This window comes from Panthera pardus, unplaced genomic scaffold (assembly GCF_024362965.1).
Source record: "Panthera pardus isolate Hobbes unplaced genomic scaffold, ASM2436296v1 HiC_scaffold_2, whole genome shotgun sequence".
NCBI lineage: Eukaryota > Metazoa > Chordata > Mammalia > Carnivora > Felidae > Panthera > Panthera pardus.
This window is the reverse complement of record NW_026526765.1, coordinates 115,806,974-115,830,727: the sequence shown is the minus strand read 5'-3', so window position 1 is coordinate 115,830,727 and position 23,754 is coordinate 115,806,974. Positions and strand designations below refer to the sequence as shown.

At 38.8% G+C, this 23,754-nt stretch overlaps 2 protein-coding genes across 5 annotated transcripts in view; both read right to left on the bottom strand.

Moving 5' to 3' along the window:
* The window catches only part of JAKMIP2 (janus kinase and microtubule interacting protein 2), a 177,621-nt gene that overhangs the window by 140,715 nt on the left and 13,152 nt on the right, over nt 1-23,754 (bottom strand). The gene's annotated exons all lie outside the window — the stretch shown is intronic.
* On the bottom strand, nt 20,868-23,274 carry LOC109246320 (glyceraldehyde-3-phosphate dehydrogenase-like). Its single transcript, XM_019414231.2, has one exon. The coding sequence runs from the start codon at nt 22,090-22,092 to the stop codon at nt 21,634-21,636; it is 459 nt and encodes a 152-aa protein (XP_019269776.2). The 5' UTR covers nt 22,093-23,274; the 3' UTR covers nt 20,868-21,633.

The window sequence follows — 23,754 nt, the reverse complement described above, 5'->3', positions numbered from 1 at the left end:
AGGCCCAAAACACCTAAAATAAATCTACTATCTAGCACTTGACAGAAAAAGTTAGATCTAGTGGAAGCAGGGAAAGCAGTCAAGAGTCTGTTGTCAAGAGCCATTGGAGAGACGATGATGGCTTGGACCAGAATGGTTGGCAGAGGTACAGACGTGGGGAGGTAGAGAGATCTAGGGCATGCTTTGCAACAAGAGCTGACAGAAGGGGCGCCTGGGTGATTCAGTCGGTTGGGTGTCTGACTTCAGCTCAGGTCATGATCTTGCACTTCACGGGTTTGAGCTCCACGTCGGGCTCTGTGCTGGCAGCTCAGAGCCTGGAGCCTGCTTCCCATTCTGTGTCTCCCTCTCCCTCTGCCCTTCTCCCACTCGCACTCTGTCTCCCTCTCTCTCAAAAATAAATGAAACGTTTAAAAATTAAAAAAAAAAGGCCAACATTTATTTAAAAAAACCCCGACAGAATTAAAGAATTAAACATGGTGGGGGATAGGGGAGAGGAAAGATAGAAATCAAAATATTCCTAGCTTTTTGGCATGAGCAACTGAATGGATAAGAAGGTCATGCTACATTAAGGAGTTCTAGACTGGGAGTAACTTCGCGGGGCAGATGAGAATAAAGAACTATTGGAGAATGTTCAGTTTGAAATGCCTTTTTACAAGGCCTGCCCGTTACTTTTGTTTTTTCAGTCCAGTGTAGTGATTCTCGAAATAACAAATGACTTTCCCTTCCTCATTCCACAACACAAACAAAAACCACATGGCCAGGAAAATGATAATGGACATTTCCTTGGATGCTCAACTATAAACATTCTGCAGGCAGGGACCATGCCAGTATTGCTCACCACTGTATCTCCATGCCTAGCCCAGTACCTGCCACATAGTAGGAGCTTAATAAATACAGGTTTTGAAAGTGAATTGAATAAATAATCACCAACCATTTACTAAGAACTTACTAGAACCTCAGTAACTTGATGAAGTACTTCACAAAAATTACATTATTTAATTTTTACAAAAATCCCACAAGCTAGTTGCTGATATACCAATTCTACAAATTTGGAAACTGAGACTTAGAGAAAGGGATCACAAACTCAAATGCCTGTCCTACAGCGTTGAGTTAGGAGATATAAATGGGTGAAAGGAACCATGTACTGACTGATGAGAACTAGTACAACGACGTTCTTCCTTACGCAATCCATTCAATGGCTTATTAGCTGTCACTAAGCTTTGCTCTTTAAAAAACCACCACCCAATATTGCCAGCTCTGAGTTCCCAGGAGAAGCTGGAAATCAAGTTTATTTCATAAATGTAAGATCTCTCAAAGAAAAAAAAAAAAAAGACAATGTCCTAGAGGAAGCACTAAAAAATCTAGACCTAGCAGGCACCACTTGCAGTTCCCTTTATTCACTATCTTTCCAGTGGAGAGAAAAAGCTAATCCACTCCTTAGTAATTATTGGTGAATCTGGTGTAACACACTGTCCCTGTGTGCTCAGCCAAATGTATTTTTTGTTGAAGATGTTTCTTATAATAGCTTAGGGTTGCACTAGGCACTTGCTTTTTGTGTCTCAAACACTGTAGCCATTCTCTGGTGTTTGAACATCTGCCTGATAACTAGAGTGAAAGCCCAAATCATCTTGTGCAAGTGGCTAATGAATTCATGTAGTCCTCCTAATGCAATGATGCAACTAGGCTGACCTCACTGTGCCAACAAGCCCTGCAATTTTAGAACTAAAGATATCAAATGCTTCCTTTCTTTTTCTTTATTTCTTTCCTTCTTTCTTTCTTTCCTTCTTTCTTTCTTTCTTTCTTTCTTTCTTTCTTTCTTTCTTTCTTTCTCTCTCTCTCTCTCTCTCTCTCTCTCTCTCTCTCTCTCTCTCTTTCTTTCTTTCTGTTAAGATTCATTCTTTGTTACCAAGTCTGGTTTTTGGAGACTGGGTATCGTCCTGATGATTCCAACTTAAGTTAATTTCATACAAGCGGAAGATTAGAAAATGCCATCACTGGCTTATCATTACAATTTTAGCACAACAACCTCTAAAGAATGTAACAAGGAGGGATATGAGATGTTTAAAATATCTAACAAATTCAATTTGGTGAACAATTACTAAATGCCAATTATATGCCAGGATCTGTGCTAGGTCCCAGGATACGAAATGAACAGGCCATTGCCCCTGCCCATGAGCACTCATGTTCATTGGGGGAAATAGATTCATAAATAATAATAGATTGAAACACATGCTATAAAAGAAGGATTACAAATGCTCTGGGAGCTTAAATAAAAGGATGATTAATAATGATTTCATGGGGGCAGAGCTGAGAGAAGTCTAGGTCAAGGAAAGCTACATAGGAAAGGTTACAATTTAGCTCTAACTTAAAGATGGCTGGCAGTTCAGGGAGGTGCATTCTGGGTAATACAAGCTAATATCTATCGAAGATTTACCATGAGTAAGATACTGTGCTGAGCATTTACACTTCATTCTTCACAACAACCCAATAAGTTACACATGTTTTACATACCCATTTTTCAGGTTAAGAAACTGAAGCCCAGAAAAGTAAAATAGTTTAGCCAGGGCCTCACAGCTAGTTATTGACAAAACTTGTACTCTTTCATGTCCACATGACTTGAAAATCTGGGTTTTTTTTTTCTTTAGATTTTTTAGGGGCACCTGGGTGGCTCAGTTGGTTAAGCGTCTGACTTCAGCTCGGGTCATGATCTCACAGTTCATGAGTTTGAGCTCCACATCAGGCTCTGTGCTGAAAGCAGGGAGCCTGGAGCCTACTTCATATTCTGTCTCCATCTCTCTGCCCCTCTCCTGCTCATTCTCTGTCTCTCTCAAATGTAAAATAAAACAAAAAATTTTAAATAAATAAAAAATTTTTAATGTTTATTTACTTTTGAGAGAGAGAGCAAGGAAGGGGCAGAGAGAGAGGGGGGACACAGAATCTGAAGCAGACCCCAGGCTCTGAACTATCAGCACAGAGCCCAACGTGGGGCTCAAACCCACAAACCGCAGGATCATGACCTGAGCTGAAGTCGGATGCTCAACCAACTGAGCCACCCAGGTGCCCCGAAAGCCTGACATTTTAAATGTTATACTCAATTACTAGGTAGGATAAGCAGCATGTAGACAAAAAAAAAAAGTGTTTGACGATTAGCAATTAGTCCATTATAAGTAGAAGATAGCTTGTATTTATGTGTGTTGGGGTAGAAGGTACAGGTAAGGAGCTGCTGTGAATGTTCAATATAAGACTTGTAAACTGGGTCCAGATTTTATGATTGAAGAGTTGGAACTTCATAGGCAAGTAAGGATTCTGGATGCTTGGAAGAATCAAAATAAGCTCATTAGATAAATCCAGGAGTTCTGAAGCAGCTTTGGAGAAGCCAAAGGCTAGAAAATCTATAAAAAGTTTACTGAAATAGTCCAGACAAAATATGATGGTCTAAACTCAGGTGTGGGCAGTGAGGACAAAGAAGATAAGGATGCATCAAGTTGTCGTGGAGGGAGAATCAACATGATTTCCCATGGACTGATTGGAGAGATGAAGGAGAGGTATCATGGGTGACACTAGGAATTCTGGCTTGAATAACTGGGTAGGTGTTGATGTGAAGTTTGGGACATAAGGGGAAGGAGCACGGATGTTCAAGTTGATAAGTCAAAGAAAATAATTGGTAATATAAAAACTTTTCTGGGGTGCCTGGGTGGCTCCATCAGTTAAGCATCCGACTTCGGCTCAGGTCATGATTTCATGGTTCATGAGTCTGAGCCCCGCGTCAAGCTCTGTGCTGACAGCTCAGAGCCTGGAGCCTGCTTCAGATTCTGTGTCTCCCTCTCTATCTGCCCCTTCCTTGCTCATGGTCTGCCTCTCTCTCTCTCAAAAATAAATAAACATTAAAAAAAAACTTTTCTTAAAAACATAGTTTTAGGAGCCATAAGAAAGGAAAGATCTCCTGTACCCAGGCAGAATGTGGCCATGAGAGGAAATGAGGACCTAGGCACAGTAGCAACACCAGAGTTATACTTATACATGGATGTTCACAGTAAGGTTTAACCTGACAATAAACAAGATTCTTCCCAGTGCCTCTGTAATGTTTTTACCAATTGTCTGAAATTAACCAAGGCTGAGTAACTTTTTTTTTATTTTTACAAGTCCATGTATAAGTATTTAATGGCTGCTGGATCCAAGCATCACTGATACCTCAGGATCAGTATATGGAACATATTCCAACTGGGGACCCACAGTGAGACTGAGATCATTTAATTGATCTACATCTCTGTGTATATTGTATACAGCTTTAATAAAAACAAACATAGGTTACTTACAAACATCCATATGAAAGTATCATAAACAGATGAGTATATCACTGCAAAGGGAAGGGACCCATTATAAATATTATATTTTATTATTTTAGACAGAGAGAAAGTGTGCATGAGAGAAGACGGGCAGAGAGAGAGAGAGAGAGAGAGAGAGAGAGAGAGAGAGAGAGAGAGAGAGAAAAAGGACGCATCTTAAGCAGGCTCCACACTCAGTGAAGAGCCCAACACGGGGCTCAATCCCACGACCCTAGGATCACGGCCTGAGCCAAAATCAAGAGTCAGATGTTCAACCGACTGAGCCACCCGGGGCCCTTTAAATGATTTTTTGAAAAAGGAATGGTCACTGTAACTACTAATGTTCCAACTTTAGTGAACTAAAGGAAAGTACAATGCTTTGAAAGAACTACTTCTTAAAGCACCTTACAGAAGAATTCTATAGAAGACAATTTGCATTTGTGTTGCCTTTACAGGAGAAATCATTTGTCAGTAAAGGTCAATAAAAAACAACAGGGAGGCTCTTGCCCTCACCTCTTACCCTGGTACGTGCAGAGATTAGAACATTCTAACCACTTAGCTTTAAGAATTACTACATACTTTACCTTCTCAGCTATTCAGAATGGCTTTGTTCATGAAAAGTTCTCATGGTTATAAAACATTAAACAAAAAAACCTGTCCAGCGTGATATGTTGTATTTATATTTCTTTTTGTTTGAGGAACTGAAAAAGCTTTACAAACGAGACCTAATAAATCTCTGTAAGGCAGTTGCCCGTGGGAACTCTTCGCCACTGAATGGAGACTGGGGACAGGTAAAGGGAGAACAGAGACTGAGAGGAGAAAAGGAGAGTGGACATACACCCACTGTCATCTAAAGTCAACAAAGAAGCACAGGGCTGCACACATTTGTCCTCCGATAGGACTTGTCAATATAAACAACCAGTGCTCGATGCTTCCCATGTGACAGCTGCTACTTCTAGATTTTGCCATCTGTTAACACAGGTGAGCAACAGGGAACAGAACACCCAAAGTGTGGAGGGTAGGGGAGCAGAACAAGGAAGACAAGAAAAAGGGACAATTACAGAGTGCTTCCTGTGCTCAGCAAACTGTGCTGGATGCAGTCACATTTATAATAGGCACTCAGTAAATACTTATTCTCATCCCTAAATTATGCTGTGTTCAATGAACATGAGGTAGAGACTGGCAGACTTTGACATAAATGCTATAGTTTATTCTATTTGATTAAGGAAACTGGTTTTTGTAGAGAAAAAGAAGAGAGTCCCTGTGAATTAGAACTGCTGATCATGAAAGAAAGTAATTTATTTCAGTACTTGGAGACATGAAAGAAAGAGGGGGCACAGTGCTGGGTCAAGGTCGGTTAACATGCTGCATATAGTGATTACACCCAGGTAAGACCCATTCCATTTACAGAAAATATTACGACCAAGAATGAAGAACCCAAAGGACAAGTGAAGTAGCCACTGGAACAAAGAATAAAAATGATCCACAAATCTTTTCCTTAGTGGAGTGGACTATTGAGGGTAAGGAAGAACTTTTCATAAATGAAGTCATTGTCCTAATTCCTGATTTTGATAGCAGAGCAGAGACTGTGATGTGGCATTAGGGAGACATCTTATGCTTTCTACGCACAAAATTAAACTTGTTCTTAGATCTTTAGAAAAGTCTAAAGAAGTCCTTTGAAAAATTATAGCTTTCACAAGACGGAAGAATTACTCAAATCAACCAAGTCAGGTATAGTATCCCAATGGCCCTGTTGTCACACAGGCCTTGGTGTGAATCCAGCCCTTATCACTTAACCTGGACCTAGGTATGTAATCTCTGACTGTAATCCAGTACTCTCTAGACCCAGGTTTCCTTTTTTATGAAATGAGTAATAATAATTAATAATAATAATAATATGTATAATATATACCTCTCAGGACAACTATCATAATGAAGTGAGACAAGGCATGTGGACATTCAGCACAGCATCTGGCAAGTGGTAAGAATTCAATATATATTAGTTTATGCTGGTAGCAATTTTTTAAATCCTGGGATGATAATTTATTAACTGTAATAATTTACCACCTATACCATTTTGAAAAGCATTCTGATGATTTTTAATATAGATAGGATTTTGATATATATATTTAGTTTTTATATCAATCAATATAAAAGTGTGTGTGTGTGTGTGTGTGTGTGTGTATGTATATATATATATAAACACATATATATTTATATCAACCCATAATCCACAGGATCTGCTGCTTCTTTTTCTTTTCTGGAATGTATCAAATACTAATACCAATTTTTAAAAAACATTTTTTTAATGTTTAGCTATTTCTGAGACACAGAGCACGAGTGGGGGAGGGGAAGAGAGCGAGGGAGACACAGAATCCGAAGCAGGCTTCAGGCTCTGAACTGTCAGCACAGAGCCCAATGCGAGGCTCGAAACTATGAACCATGAGATCATGACTTAAGCCGAAGTCCGATGTTTAACCAACTGAGTCACCCAGGTGCCTCTCAAATACTGATACTGATTAACTTGTTTTTTCATTTCAAAATGTAAGTCATGATTTTTTTTTAACTCATGCATAAGCTATATTATGTGTTACTTAACTTTTAAGGACAAATTTATATAGTAAAATGTTATTCATCATAGACTTTATTTTAGGTAAAATAGATGCAGTAATGCACAGTTTAGTAAAGATTCAGAATATGAGTCCCTAAACTTTGATTCCTCCAATTAAAATGTTACTAGACCAATTATGAGAATACAGAAGTACTGGGGTAATCAAAATAGTGCCCACTATTTCTCAAATCTGCAACCGTATTGAAACAGTTATAGAAAAGCACATGGCAATGTAACAATTAAATAATTTAAATAATTGCTGTTGGTAATGGAAAGACTTAGTAATTGCTAAAATGCACATGATAGCTAATTTTAGGAAAGGTAAAAAGCAACTCCTTTGAAAAAAAGATGCAATGTGAAACAGCAAAAAAAAACTATTTTGAAAAAACTTAGATATCCTATCGTTTATACCATATATCAAAATAAGCATCAGGTTGTTTAATGAGCTACCTAGGACTTTCAAATCATAGAAAAACTAGCTAAAATGGACTATCAGATGTTCAAAGGTGCAAGCACTTTCTAAAGTTTGAAAACATATAGACTGTAAATTACAAAGGAAAAGTCCATGAAGAAAAGGTCCAATGGAATCTATCATAAAAGCTTTAGAGTTTTACACAATGGAAATCCCAGTAGAACAGATAGATACCATATATGCATGCAAAAACTAAACAAACAAAAAAAAGAAACCAAATGCCCTAAGAGTGCAATTTGTGAGCCTGTGTGTAGTCCAGATGCATCAGTAAGATATTCCACACTCTGGCTAATGCTACTTATTGGAAAGTGTTCATCATCCACTCTGTTACTCTTGGAAACCTAACTATCTAATCATACATTGTGCCTTCTCTCCTTTTTGGTGATAAAGGACTCAAGGGATGAAGAGAAAGGCAACAACTTTGGCCTCACTTTCATTACCAGGTAAATTATTCCCAGAAAATAGTCAAGAAAAAGAGTAAAAGGGTATGTCTAGAGATTTTCATATCACATTTCATATCACATTATTTTCAAAACACATGTTGACAAAGATGTGGAGAAAAAGGAATCCTTGTGCACTGTTGGTGGGAATGCAGACCGGTGCAGTCACTGTGGAAAACAGTATAGAGGTTCCTCAAAAAATTAAAAATAGAATTGCCATATGATCCAGTAATTCCACTACTGGGTATTTACCCAGAGAGTACAAAAACACTAATTCAAAAAGATACATGCCCCCCTCTGTTTACTGCAGCATTATTTGCAATAGCCAAGATATGGAAGCAACCCAGTGTCCATCCACAGATAAATGGATAAAGAAGATGTAGTATATATACACAATGGAATATTACTCAGCAATAACAATGAATGAAGTCTTGCCATTTGCAACAACATGGATGGATCCAGGGGGTATAATTGCAAGAGAAATAAGTTGGTCCAAGAAAGATAAATACCATATGATTTCACTTATTTGTGGAATGTAAGAAACAAAACAAATGAACAAAGAAAAAAAGACACCAAAAAAGACTCTTAACTGTTGAGAATAAATTGATGGCTACCAGAATGGAGGTGGGTGGGGATGGGTGAAATAAAAGATGGGGATTAAGCAGTGCACTTGTCTTGGGGCACTTAGATGCCTCAGTTGGTTGAGCATCTGACTCTTGATTTTAGCTAACGTCATAATCCCAGAGTCGTGGGATTGAGCTTCACATTGGGATCTGCATTGAGTGTGGAGTCTGCTTACAATTCTCTCTCCCTCTACCCCTATTCCTCCCTTGTGCTCTCTCTCCCCCTCTCTCTCTCTCTCTCAGATTTAAAAAAGGAATGCACTTGTCTTGATGAGCACTGAGTAATGCACAAAACTGCTGAATCAATATATTGTACACCTGAAACTAACACTGTATGTTAACTATACTGGGATATAAAATAAAATAAAATAAAATAAAATAAAATAAAATAAAATAAAATAATAAAATGTTCATATCAATGTTATCTAATAATGAAAAACAAAAGAAAATAAAGGAAGGAAGGTACAAGGGAATAAGAAAAGGAAAGAAAGAAGAAAGTGAGAGAGGGAAGAGATCAAGGGAGGAGGAAGAAAAAAAAAAAAAAGGAAATGACCTGAATGTCCAAGAAACAAATGGTACATCAATGAAATTAATGGTTAGTTTTAAAGGTAGTTTTGCGGACCACATAGGTAGTTACATGGAGAAAGGTTTCTGCAAACCCTAGTGTAGGGGTGTTCACCCAGCATATATGTGAGTGCCTCCTCAAAGTAAGAGAAAAGAACATTCCAAGAAGAGCACATCTGAGAAACAGAGAGGGGAGCACATGAGGAAGAGACTAGTAGAATTTGACATTAGAAAGGTGTGTGAGGTCATGGGGCGCCTGAGTGGCTCAGTCAGTTGAGCATCCGACTTCAGCTCAGGTCAGGATCTCGTGGTTTGTGAGTTCGGCCCTGCATGGGGCTCTGTGCTGACAGATCAGACCCTGCAACCTGCTTCAAATTCTTTGTCTCCCTCTCTCTCTGCCCCTCCCTTGCTCATACTTTGCCTCTGTCTCTCAAAAATAAATAAATGTTAACAAAAACATTTTTTTTTAAACGAAAGGTGTGCGAGGTCAATTTGTAGGACTATATAACTTTGACAAGAAGTTTGTCTTTTTCCATAGTTCTAAAATGAAAGTTGTGGTCTGGTTTATGTTTCAAAGGACTACTCTGTTTTCTGTGAGGAGGGGAGAGAAGCAGCCTATCCCACTAGTGGGTTCTTGAGAATTGTTCCAGCAGGAAAATGGTGGCTTCAACTAAGAAGAAATACAGATGGAAAAGTAGGCCAATTTAGGGAATGTTTTGAGGTGAAATAATAGAATTGTTAATAGATCAGATGTGCAGTGTCAGGCAAAGGAATCAAAACCAACTCCATAAATTGGCTTTAAAAATTTAGAAGATATTGGGGCACCTGGGTGGTTCAGTTGCTTAAGTGTCCAACTCTTTTTGTTTTTTTTAATGTTTATTTACTTTTGAGAGAGAAAAAGAGACAGAATGTGAGCAGGTAAGGGGCAGAGAGAAGGAGACACAGAATCTGAAGCAGGCTCCAGGCTCTGACCTGTCAGCACAGAGTCCGATGTGGGGCTCGAACCCGTGAACCAAGAGATCATGACCTGAGCTGAAGTCAGACACTTAAACGACTGAGCCACTCGGGGGCCCCAAGTGTCCAACTCTTGATTTCAGCTCAGGTCACGATCTCATGGTTTGTGAGTTCGGGCCCAGCATTGGGCTTGCTGCTGTCAGCGCAGAGCCTGCTTCAGATCCTCTGTCCCCCTCAAAAATAAATAAACATTTAAAAAAAATTAGAGGATATTAATGCCATTTACTACAATGGAGACTGGGGAAGGATGAGTCTGTGCTCAGTGTGACATGCATGTTAAGTCAAGAGTTCTACTTTGTCCCTGTTAAGTTTGAAAAACATATAAACACATCAGTGGAGAAGTTAAATAGGTGACTGAATCTGTACTTCGGGGAAGTAGGACTGGAAATGGTGCTGTCATTCTCCAGATGAGAATTTGTAAAATGACCTGGGGGAATGAAGCTAGACAGCTTGAGGAGATCTGGGATGGAGCCTGAACTCAAATACTTAGCAGTAGAAAGTAGAAAAACGGACCTGCCACAAGAATAGAGAAGTGAGAGCCTGGGAAATAGGAGAACTAATCAGTGGGTGTAGAGTAATAAAAACCATGAAGGGAAGAGAGGTCAATAGCCTTATCTGAGACATCAAGACACAAAAAGGTCAAGAAAAGTACTAAGCGACCAGAATTTGGCATCCCAGAGGTCATTGGGATTTGACAAATGCAGTCCCAGAAGAGTGATGGGATTCGAAGCCAGTCTAGAGCCAACTAAGGAGAATGTGTGGGGTAGATGCAGGTAGCATTGAGAAACATGTTTCTCAGTGCACCTGGGTGGCTCAGTCATTTGAATGTTGGATTTCGGCTTAGATCATGATCCCCAGGTTGTGGGATTGAGCCCCAAGTTGGGCTCTGCACTGAGTATGGCGCCTACTTGGGATTCTCTCTCTCTCTCTCTCTCTCTCTCTCTCTCTGCCCCTCTCCCCCCCTCTCCCCCACTTTCATGTGCACTCTCTCTCTCTCTAAAAAACAAAAACAAAAAACAGCTCTCAAAAAAAAAAAAAAAGAAAAGAAAATGCTTTCTCAACAGGTATTGCTGAGGAAGGCAGGATATAATTGGGGCAGTGATTAAAGGGGAAGTTCAGGTGGAAAGAGGAAAGGCAAGAGCATACTATATGCTGATGTGAGCAATCGAGTTGAGAGGAAGAAATGGATGATTCAGGAGAAAGAGAACACAACTGCAGGAGCAAAGACCTTGAGAAGGGGAGAGGAGCTCTGCTCTGGCCTCAACAGGTTACAGGGACATTCTTCAACTGTGAAAGGTAGGAGATCCACACACATGATAGTGTTGGGAAAATGAATAAAGTTTTACACCATAAGATGGCTGAAGGGACTAAAACAGGCTCTGGTTGCTAGCTTGGAGACCCCTCTTCCAGGTTCTTCTTGCCCTGTTTGCCGCGCACGCCAAAACCCGCCACACATATGGAAGCTGACAACTATAAATTACCCTTCCCCCCTTCATTGGGGGCTCAGATCTTTGGAGAAATGGTCTACTCTGAGCCTGCAGGTGTTAAATAAATTTCAGATCCACCAAGATCTCTGAGTGCCACTTGGTTTTTTTCTGCCAGCTGGGTTTTTTTGCCAGCGTTCCAGCTTGGTTCCCTAACAATAGAACAATGACCTTGCATATGTATTAGGCAGGCCAGAAGCAAATAGAGGTAACTTAAGAGTTAAATAAGGGCACTGGGGGGGTAATCTTCTAGTGTCTGTCTTTATAATAAATAGAATTTTCAAAAGAGGTTCTCAAACAAGCTCTTAAATCAAGGTGTTCTTAGCAGTTATACAGCAAGAAAAGAGCTGACAAATATACAGATGTTTCCAATATATGCAAAAACATCTTGCTACTATAATTGACAGTGTGATGCTCTTGATGATAAACATTGCACACTGTATTAATTCTTCATAGACTTGAAAAAAAATTTTTTTAATGTTTATTTTTGACAGAGAGAGAGAGAGAGAGAGAGGGAGAGAGAGAGAGACACGGAGCATGAGCTTGGGAGGGGCAGAGATAGAGGGAGACACAGAATCTGAAACAGGCTCCAGGCTCTGAGCTGTCAGCACAGAGCCCAACGCAGGGCTCGAACTCACAGACCCTGAGATCGTGACCTGAGCCGAAGTCGGATGCTCAACCGACTGAGCCACCCAGGCGCCCCAATTCTTCATAGACTTAATAAGTGCCTACATAGTCTTACTATGTGCCAGTACTATTTTAAGAATTTATAAATATTACATTTAACTCCCAAAATAATACCCTTTTAGTATGTAGCATCATGATTCCCATTTCACAGATGAGGCTTCTGAGGCACAAAAAGGTTAAGTAACTTATTTAGAGCCACACAGCTAAGCCAGGGAGCTAAGATTCGGACCCAGGCACTCTGATGCCAGAATCCTTGCCCTGAATCTCTCTGCTGCACCTTAGGTATATTATCTCATTTCATCTTAACATCAAACTTGTAAGAAAACTATATTATCATATATTTAACAGCTAAGAAAAGTGAGACTTTATATGTTTAGGTAACTTTCTTAAAGTCATACTATTTAAGGGGCTGGGCCAGCATTCTACCTGGATTTTTCCCTCTACAAGTGTGCATTCGTGGTGCTTAACACTAAATTTTAGAAACAGACAAGGTAGGGGCACCTGGGTGGCTCAGTTGGTTAAGCGTCCAAATTCGGCTCAGGTCATGATCTCACAATTAGTGAGTTTGAGCCCTGTGTCGGGCTCTGTGCTGACAGCTCAGACCCTGGGGCCTGCTTCAGATTCTGTGTCTCCCCTCTCTCTCTGTTGCTCCACCTCTCATGCTCTGTCTTTCTCTCTTAAAAATAAATATTCAAAAAAATTTTTAAAAAAAGACACAGACAAGGTAAAAAATTTACATTTTCCATCACTCAGAAGTATTGAACAAATACAACAAGTGGTGTAGAAAGGGATTTTTTGTTCACGGGCAACAGATTAAATTATAATGATGATGAAGATAATTATTCAATGATATTATATACGTGGGCTCATAAGATAGTAGTTTATGAGCCAAGTAATTTACAATCTATACACATTTTATTCCATATAAAAGCCACTTTTAAAACATGGGATGAAAATATACATGTTTATATGAATATTTCCAGAAATAATTCATGTTCATCAGGAAAAACAGACAAGCAAAGAAAAAAGGAAGGAAGGAAGGAAGGAAGGAAGGAAGGAAGGAAGGAAGGAAAGGAGGCTGAGAGGAAAGAAGAAAGAAAACTGTATTTAGAAAGGATATGAAGGTTTGTTGTATATATTTCCAGACACTCTACACATATACACATGCCCATGCACAGAGATAAATTCACTTTATACAAATAGGATCACACTATATGTGTTTTTCAGTAACTTACTTTTCTAACTAAAATCATATTGGGAGCATTGTCTTTATCAACAAACATGATAAAAATCACTATTTTTTATGACTGCATTATATTCCATTGTGAGAGTGCACACTAATTCATATAATTTTCTTGTACTATTGGGCAATTACACTGTGAACCAATTTGCTAGGGATATAATAACAAAATATCACAGAGTGGGTGGCTTACATAACAGAAGCCTATTTTCTCACAATTCTGAAGACTGCAAGTCCAAGATCAAGGTGCCAGCAAAACTGGTTTCTGGTGAGACCTGCCTTCTTGGCTTGCAGGTAAACTCCCTTCTGATGTCCTCACATGGCCTTTCCTCTTTGTGCACACATTCCTCGTGTCCCTTCTTCTTCTTATAGGACACCACTCATTTTGGATTAGGGTCCCATGCTTATGACTTCACTGAAGCCTAATTATCTCCCAAATGGCCTTAACTCCAAATACATCCCATTAGGGATTAGGGCTTCAACATATAGATACGAGGAAAACACGATTCAGTCTGTAATAGGTTATTTCCAATTTTTTGGTAGCATAAGTCATACTGATGACAAATGATAAAGTGAGCTTTATCCAATTATGTCCCTAGGATATAATCCTAACTGCATAATTGCTAGGTCAAAGGGTATGTCATTTAAGGCTTCTGATATTAACTGCCAACTTGTTTTCTGGAAATGTTTCCCCCTGTAAACTCTTGCCAGTAGTATATCAGGATGAAAACACAACTATTTTATTTTATTTTATTTTATTTTATTTTATTTTATTTTATTTTATTTTATTATTTTATTTTAGAGAGAGAGTATGCGCATGTATGCGGGGTGGGTGGGAGGGGAGGGGCAGGGGGAGAGGGAGAGAGAAAATATTAACCAGGCTCCACGCCGAGTGTGAGCCCAATGTGGTACTCGATCTCATAACACTGAGATCGTGACCTGAGTCGAAATCAAGAGTCGGATGCTTAACCGAATGAGCCACCCCAGGCACTCCAAAACACAACCATTTTGAAGAATAATATATGTGTGTAAAAATCTCTAGCCCCGAACTAAATCTTAGCTCTGTCCATCATCTCTTGACTCTCTATGATAAGTGACCCCAGACTACCACTGGCAGCCATTGGTTTGTTCCTGCAGTCCCATCTGAATCTGGGGAGTGTAGGAGAACTTCATGAAGACAGAGAGACGGAACAGCCTGGCTTGGTGCATTCGGACAGCTTCCTTTAGTATCTTTGGTGTTTGTTTCAAATTACTCCCTTTCACTTCTTCACGTTGCATTAATGGGAAGATGAAACCCAGTTGTTCTCACTGACATACAGTGAGGAACACAGTGAGGCAGAAGAGGTGTGGGAAAGTGGTGGTTAATTTGGGAGAAGCTCGGAGACTGTCTTAGTCTTTCTTCCTAAGCTAACACAGTTGAAGGGGAGCCTTTCCATTTTCCGCATTCTCTGTATAAATATTCTGTTCTGCTGTTTCCTGTTGGGCTCAGGTTACAATAGGCTTCTGAATATCTTAGAGGCACCGCAGGGAATGAAGTTTGGAATCACTGCCTCCTCTTCATTGCCTTTTGTCTCTGGAGCCTGGAGCCTCTACAACTGGGAGAATATTTTAGTTTAGAGGCAGAAAACAATCTCAAAATGAAATAGAAGTACGTTCTTGCAAGCAGGGAATAGAGAGGGCTTATTCATGTATCCGTGTCTTTAACGTGGTTCCTGGGCTAGAAGAGCAGTTACTGAATTGGGCACTTTGAGGCTGAATGTAGTTTTGGTGAGTGGCAAAAATACCACAGGAGAGGGGAAGAAAAACTTGACAAGAACAGGAAAGGCCATTTAAAAGCAAGTAACCAAAAGTTGACTTCACTTAATGCTTCTACCATTACATTTTACCTCACTTATGTCAAACAAAGCAAGAGCACGGGAAAGTAGAATATTAAATAAAATTATGTGACCTACCACATAAAATGACTTGTTGTCAGTCAGACGATATGGTAGAATGGAAAACGTTTAGAGACGCAGAGGCAGACAGCTCTAAAAAAGTAAACCTCTCTCAGGTTCACTCCTGCCAGGGCACAGGAGGCTATTAACACCAACCGAACAGAGTACTATATCAGGTATAAGCGATACGACGTGCAAAACACCCAGCATGGTATATGCCATACAGGATTCACTCATGAAACAGAGGTTTTCCTCTACTTATGAGAGAATGTCCTCCACTGTAAATTCTCCAAGAGCCTTTCAATCTAGACGTGCAGACAGAATGAGAACATTTCAAACAAGGAGAACAATTATGTGCTGAACAGTGTGGTAGTGATCACAAGCACGATAGGAATTTAGACAAGGGGAGACGTGAGTGCAACAGAGTACACTGCCAGGGGAAGATTCGCCTAATTATTGGGTCTCACACACTGGGTGTCTGCACTAAGTCACAGAGAAGCGAACTGAGGAAAGAGGACACTGAAAGCGGAGGGGAAGAGGGGGGATGCTGAAGCAAAGACAAATAAATGGTAGGGAATTGAATACAGTTAAGCAAAAGAGACAAATGAAACTAGGGAACTGGCCTATAATTTATAAAAAGAGCAAGGCTCATAATGGACACATTTAAAAAATAACTAGGATGACAAAGAAGAATTACAGTATGAGTATGTACTGAATAGATACTAATAGATGGCAATAATGGTTTATCAGAATTCATTTTGTAAATTATAAGAAAAAGATCTGCAAATATAAACCAATTGGTCATATTTTCAAAAAAAGAGAAATGACCTCAATATTAATTTGTATAAGTATTAGCTCATGAAACATCAAGAAAGCTCTTTATTCAAAAAAAAAAAAAATTGGGGGGCGCCTGGGTGGCTCAGTCGGTTAAGCGTCCGACTTCAGCTCAGGTCACGATCTCACGGTCCATGAGTTCGAGCCCCGCGTCGGGCTCTGGGCTGATGGCTCAGAGCCTGAAGACTGCTTCCATTCTGTGTCTCCCTCTCTCTCTGCCCCTCCCCCGTTCATGCTCTGTCTCTCTCTGTCTCAAAAATAAATAAACGTTAAAAAAAAAAAAATTAACACGTATTTATTCTTGAGAGAGAGACAGAGCATGAGTGGGGAGAGGGCAGAGAAAGAGGGAGACACAGAATCCGAAGCAGGCTCCAGGCTCCATGCCATCAGCACAGAGCCCGACTCAGGGCTCAAACTCACAAACCACCAGATCATGAGCTAAGTTGAAGTTGGATGCTTAACCAAGTGAGCCACCCAGGCGCCCCAAAACCTCTTTAAGTGACAGTAATGACATAATCACTTTACTTTGCTTGACATGATTTTGGGACTTTTCCTTCAGTATCACTGCACTTTGATACTGGCAGGACAGTGCTACTGGTCTTCATTTGTCTTATCTAATTCCCAGGTCTTTCATTTCCTGCATTTACTTCTGGCTGATAATTATTTTAATTCACATTTTTCAAAAAGGAACAGTGAAATCATTCACCTTAATAGTGAAGAATATGAGCCTTTCACCTACTTAATAGCCATAAGGAACTTTCTAAAAATGTTCAGGTAAAAGCAACTTTAAAAGTTCTTTTTGGGGATGCCTGGCTGTCTCCGTTGGTAGAGCATGTGACTACCACCGCATAGAGCCTACTTTGAAAAAACTAATAAATAAAAATTAAAAAATAAAAGCTCTTGGGGCACGTGGGTGGCTCAGTCGGTTGAATGTCTGACTCTTGATTTAGGCTCAGGTCATGATCTCATGGTTCATGGGTCGTGGGTTCGAGCCCTGCATCAGGCTCTGGGTGGACAATGTGGAGCCTGCTTTGGATTCTCTCCCTCTCTCTCTGCCCCTCCCCCTCCTTCTCTCTCTCTAAATAAATAAATAAATATTAAAAATATATTAAAAACCCTTTTTGGTGTGCTTCTTTTCTTATTAACCAAGTAATGTATGTTCATTGGGAAAAACCTAGAAAACCTTCATCAACAAAAAATAAAAAGTAAATTCACCCATATTACTACCACTTAGTATTTTTTATATTTTTATATTTCCTTGAGGACTTTTTCTCCATACATATATGAACATATTTTTCAGAGACACAGTGCTGTTATGTCTACATGTTTACGGAATGTATTCTAAACATCTTTCCATGTCATTCACAAAAAGTGTTTAATCCGTAACTGTTTAAAACATTGAAAACACATGCCCTCCACAATGTTCTTTCACCAGTCTTCACTACATCCCAACCAGTCGAGGCAATTTTATGCAGTATTACAAACTTCAAGGTTAAATCAAGATGTGTTTCTGTGCCATCTGCAATCCCCTCACCCCTTCCTGCATTCTGATTTACTCCTTAGGATTCGGTTTCCCCCTTCTCTCCTTCTTCCTCCTACCTCACTTCCCTTGAGGGGATTGTAGGCTAATGGGGGAAATAAGTCAGGTCCATAAATAATTGTAATCACTGCCAGAGGCAAATAAAAGGGCAAATAGAAGGCCTTCCGATCTCAGAAGATTCCTTCAACCAGGTTGCAAACACGCCTACACACACACCTGACAACAAAGGATTTAGAAAACCCTTCTGGACTTATTTTTTTCTCCTTTCAAGGGGAACAACAAGGAAAAAAAAAAAAAAGGAGGTGATGTCCTTTCTCTGTCTTTTTACAGTTGGGAAAAAAAAAAAACAAAAACCACTAATAGTCAGGATGCCTGTTTGCGTCACACAGCTAGTTGATAGCTGAACAGAGAGATTAGACTCAGGATTTCTGAATCCCAGGTTTGTGCTTTCACAATGGCACAATGGTTCACCCTAAAAAGTACTTAGAAAATGCTCCCATAGCAAGACTGTGAGTAAAGAATACTTGCCAAGTCAAGGGATTCTTTTTGTTTGTTTGTTTGTTTTTTGTTTTTACAACAGCAAAACATGTCTTGAGAAATGGAAGGGAATGAAAAAGATAATCCTTTCATTTGATTTTTTTCTTTCAAATAGAGCTATATTCATACCTTGATTAAAATATCACACAAATGCAAATTGGCTTCCAACATGCCGCCCCCCCCCAAAAGAAATATCTAGAAAGTGATTTTCTGAATGTGCAAGAGCAAATAATTTTTTTAACTTTTTTAAATGTTTATTTTTTTTTAATATATGAAATTTATTGTCAAATTGGTTTCCATACAACACCCAATTGCAAGAGCAAATCATTTTGCACGACAGAGAATGTTCCTGCCTTGGGTGTCTACTTACCACACTCATAATGTTGAAGGAGACCTTAAATATAATCTAATATAACCCTTTAAATAAACTAGAAACCTTCTCAATAATACCTCTGTCAATAAGTCATTCACCTTATGCTTGAACATTAGCAATTAATGCATGCAGCATCTGGCTGAAATCAAGAAAAAGTAAACACAGTGCCTTTATGTACTGGACTAATTAGTCCAGCAGCATACCAAATTATATGTCTTTTTAGCTGTATGGCTTAGATTTAATGAGTTGTTTGCTAAATTAAATGTCAACATCTTTCTGTAACACACATACACATACACACACACTTGTACACCATGAAAAAGGAAAATAATCAAAAGTCAATATTACTGTATTATCTTGGGAAGCAATGATATGACACATGACTGACAGAAAACATGATAGGCAGTCACAGACTCATAAACATACAGGTTTCTGGCTAGAATAGTCCTTCTTGTACATAATCTAGCCCAAGACTTTCCTTTTACTTAAAGGGAAATCAAGAGTTTAAGAGATTTTCCAGGGTTTTATAGGTTTCTGTCTCAGTGGCATTTGACAACACACACAGAGGAAGGGAATTTATAGATTATTTAATATGGAGGTTGTAGTAGTAATAATCATAGTTCAAAAAAGGAAAAACACCAAAGTGAAGGCAGGCAAATCAGGATCAATACTCTCATCAAATACTCAATGACCTTTCCCCTCTGGATTTATATTTTTCCTTATTGTTTAGGTTGCTTTTTATGCATTAAATACAGAAAAAAAAATAATGAGAGAGTCCCTTAACCGTAACTGGAATCAATGTATCTAACATGTTTTCCAATACTTACTGTTTATATCGCCTCATTAGATTAACATACTAGGAAGGGTTCAAAAAGGAAAAAAAAAAAAAACTTTAGAAAGCCATTCATAATTTTCTTTTCAGGATTTAACAATTATTCCTTACTTAAGTCTTACAGTGTGTTTTCTAATACATCCCAAGTGATAAAGCTTCAATTATGCTGAAATTCAGAGCCCAGGAAAACAAACAAAAACATTTGCTGCAAAGTGCTTTGTTTATGTGGATTTGTTTTGCTTTATTTTGAAAATCCATATTCTCATTATTCTCTGAAAACGAAGGCCAGTAGTGGCTTGATTTCATGTCACTGTAACATTCTTTTTTAACTTTAAGAAAAAGGCAGATTATGATGCCCCCTCCCCATCCCCCACTTCCAGGTACAGAAACTCAATCTTCATGAATTTACTGTCTTTCTTCATTCGTGTTCCTTGATTGATGTTGTTAACCAAGTTTTCCTGTATACATGTTCACATGTTTGATAATGTGAACATTTGCAAATGTTCTTATGTTCTGATAAAGGTCACAGGGTCTCTTGGCATGATATGATTTGATTCGATTTGATTTTTCTCTATTTTTTCTGTATTTTGCCCTTGTAATTTTTAGTTTAATTTGTCTCTTAATTCTTAGTTTACTTACCATCTCTGCTTTAAGTTATTCGCATTGCACCTTATGTTATGAGGCTTTTCGCTTGTGTCCTCAAATATTAACCTTAAAGCAAATATTTTCAATAACAATGAAGACAGATGAAAATATGAATAAAAAATAAAAATCTTTACACAAATCTTTTTCTTCTAACTGTAATCCTCTCTTTTATGTCCTATTTTAAAAATTAGTAGTCTGTCCCCACTTTCTCCATATATTTACCAGTTGATCTTTTACTTCCTTTGCTCTAATCTCATAGAATTATTTTCCAGAGTTTAGAGATTTTAAGGTAACAATGACCTTCTAAAGGATGAATTCAAGGAGAATTTGGTAGTCATAATTCTTCTCCAGGTCTCTAATACCTTTGATCATACAGGATTTTCTTTCTTTCCAAAAATGATCTGCTTCCAAGATTTCTAAGTTTCTAAAGTGATCTGGTTTTCTTACCCACTTTCTTTTTTTTTTTTTATCTTTTGCTGCTTGCCCCAAATATGGAATCTACAAGTGACCCTCAAATATATGTTATCTGTCAAAATGCTTTGAGAGATCTCAACCCACAAAACCTGCCTTTACAATGCCTGCCCTAAATCCTAAGCAGGTTCTGTGGCATTTTTTTGTATCTCAGTTTCACTGGAAACCTAATCATACTTTATCTGTTTTTATATACTTATAGGATTTTGAGTTTCTTAAATTTATAAAAACCATTGTTGGGACATCCTTGAAACCCTGAGACATAATGAATATGAAACAAATGTAGGTATAGTCAAATGACTAAATTCTTGCATGATTTTAGTGTCTAAGTGCTTACTGTTTTGCTATACCTTTAAGAATGAATCTTACTCATCTTTGTAGATTTCCCACTCTCTACTCCTCCACACATACCCGTAACTTAGAGAACCCATCATAGGTGTTAGAATTATCTTCAAACTTAATTTTTTCTTTGTATTAAAATCAGGACCACAAATTGAAAGACTACTCATTTGCATTTGGTATGAAGAAAATATTAAACTTCTGTTTTAATTCAAAATGTTCAAATATACTCCTGGTTTTTCAATGAACAGGTTTCGCAGGTGATGTCAGGAAGAAAACTAGATAACCTTTGGTTAATAATTCACATAAGAAAAAGATATTTGAGTTATCTTAGGATTCATCATTGAGATGGGTTTGGTCAGATAAAATTAAAATACACAATCTAAGGTACAGTATTGCAGTGTGTAGCATACAACAGGAAGTAGGCACTACAAAATCATTCACATTCTGTTTTTATTTCTTCAGTAAAAAAAAATTCAATTTAGCTTAAGTAAGACTCCACATCTTGATGGCAAAGGTTAAAGTATTCAATTTTTTTTTTCAGGCCATGTCCTCTGGTAGCTGAATGGGAAAGCCATACCATCAATATATACTTTTATTTTTTGGCTAGGCACAGTGCACGTTATTGATGATGCATGACAAGTTAGGGCCCTCTAAGCCCCTCCCCTTTAGAAACTGTGGATAGAAACTGCGTGGAGGCTGGGAGATTCACAGTGTGTTGGAAGAGGAGTTGGGGCAAGGACTTTCCACCAATTGAGGTCCTTTGTCTTCCCCTTGTTCTCTTGCTGGGGCTGGTGGTACAGGAGTCTCTTATTCCTTGAAGGCCATGTGGACCATAAGGTCTGCCACCCTGTTGCTCTGGCCAAATTCACTATCTTACCAGAAAACGAGCTTGAAAAAGTAGTCAGTGAGGGCAATGCCAGACGAGCAATGAAGGTGGAAGAGTGGGTGTCACTGTTAAAGTTGCAGGAGACAACCTGGTCTTCAGTGAAGCCCAGGATGCCCTTCAAGGGGCCCTCCAGTGCCTGCTTCACCACTTTCTTGATGTCATTGTATTTGGTAGCTTTCTCCAGGCAGCAGGCCAGATCCATGACTGACACACTGGGTGTGGGGGGCCGGAAGGCCATACCAGTGGGCTTCCCATTTAGCTCAGGGATGACCTTGCCCACAGCCTTGACAGCACCAGAGAAGCAAAGATGATACTCTGGTCATCACTTCAGCCATCACATACTATCATGATATTAGCCACGTTTTATGGTTAATGCTTTGAGCTGTCTTCCCTACTATTCTATAAGCCTTTTGAGAATAGGACCTTGATCTTTATCCCATATACCTAATATAAAGACAAGTACTTAGAGTGGTGCCTGGGTGGCTTGGTTGGTTGAATGCCCGACTCTTGATTTGGGCTCAGGTCATGATCTCATGGTTGTGGGATTGAACCCCATGTCGGGCTCCATGCTGAGTGTGGAGCCTACTTGAGATTCTCTCTCTCCCTCCCTCTGCCCATCCCTTGCTTGTGCTCTCACTCTCAAAATAAATAAATAAACATTAAAAAAAAAAAGACAAGTAGTTAGAAACTATTCAGTAAACCATCTGTTAGTTGATCATCTCTCTCTCTCTTAGATTCAACTAAAGAGGCAAGAAGATACAACAGTACCTACCTCAAGGTGTCACACTTGTCAAGTGTTCAAAACTTCATCCAGCACACAGCAGGTGCTATTTCAGTACTGCCCTACTGTACAGCTTTGGAGGTGTCCTTCACATAGTCCTCCCCAGAGCTGTGCAACTCCAGACCTCATCCTCAAAGTGGGAACAACCACCATCCTCCTCATTAGGCCCCCAAACAGAAAGACTTCACTTCATCTAAACTGCAGAAAGAGCAGCAAAAGTGTAAGCAGGTCCTTCATGTTGGGGATAACTGTGCCTGCCTCCTCAAGGGAAAATGGGAAATTTTTTTAAAACTGGGTATGGATTTTTGTCCTCTCATCTAATAATCCTTGTTTAAGGTTTTCAATAAGAATGAATTATGACTGAATCACATGGAGTTAAGCTTGGAGTTCTGTCCTATTAATACTGAATGTAGTAACTACTGTGAACTAAAACCACTCAAGGCTGTGACAATAAGATGATGAATATCCAAGTGAAAACTGAAAACTTTAGTGTTTTTTTTTAAATAGGTATTTGGCACACAGAGTATCAATTTTATAGTTAATCATTGGATTTTCAAACTATCTTGTGACAGAATTTTCTTCTCAAATTTTTAGTAGGAGGACACGCAATGAGTCTTTTGTGTGAAGAGCCTGTATGCTGTCCTCTTAGCCATTTCCTTCTCTCTATGGCTCACCGGGAACACTGTGGTTGTCCATGTACACCATAGTGGAATCTTTCACCCAAGCACAAAAAACCTTCCATCTTCCAGAAGACCTGCAGAGTCACTTCAGATACTTAAATATCAGGTTTATGGATGATTTACCAATTCTGATGACAAAATCTGTCATTTAAAAATATATTCACATTTTGCTAATTAAATACATAAAATACATTTTAGCAAATTTGGAAATCATAAAAAAAAACCCAAAAACTCAATGAAGAAATTTTTCACAAAGTCACCACCCAGAATTAGTTCTTGTTAATATTTTGAGTTATGCTATTTTGGTCTTTTTAAAAACATATATATGTTTGTGTAATTTTTTCTCTTTTTACAAAGTTGAGATTAAATTCCATCTTTTGATTTTTGAGCTTTTAACTTAAGACATACCTTACATATTGTCCTGTGTTACTAAACCTTT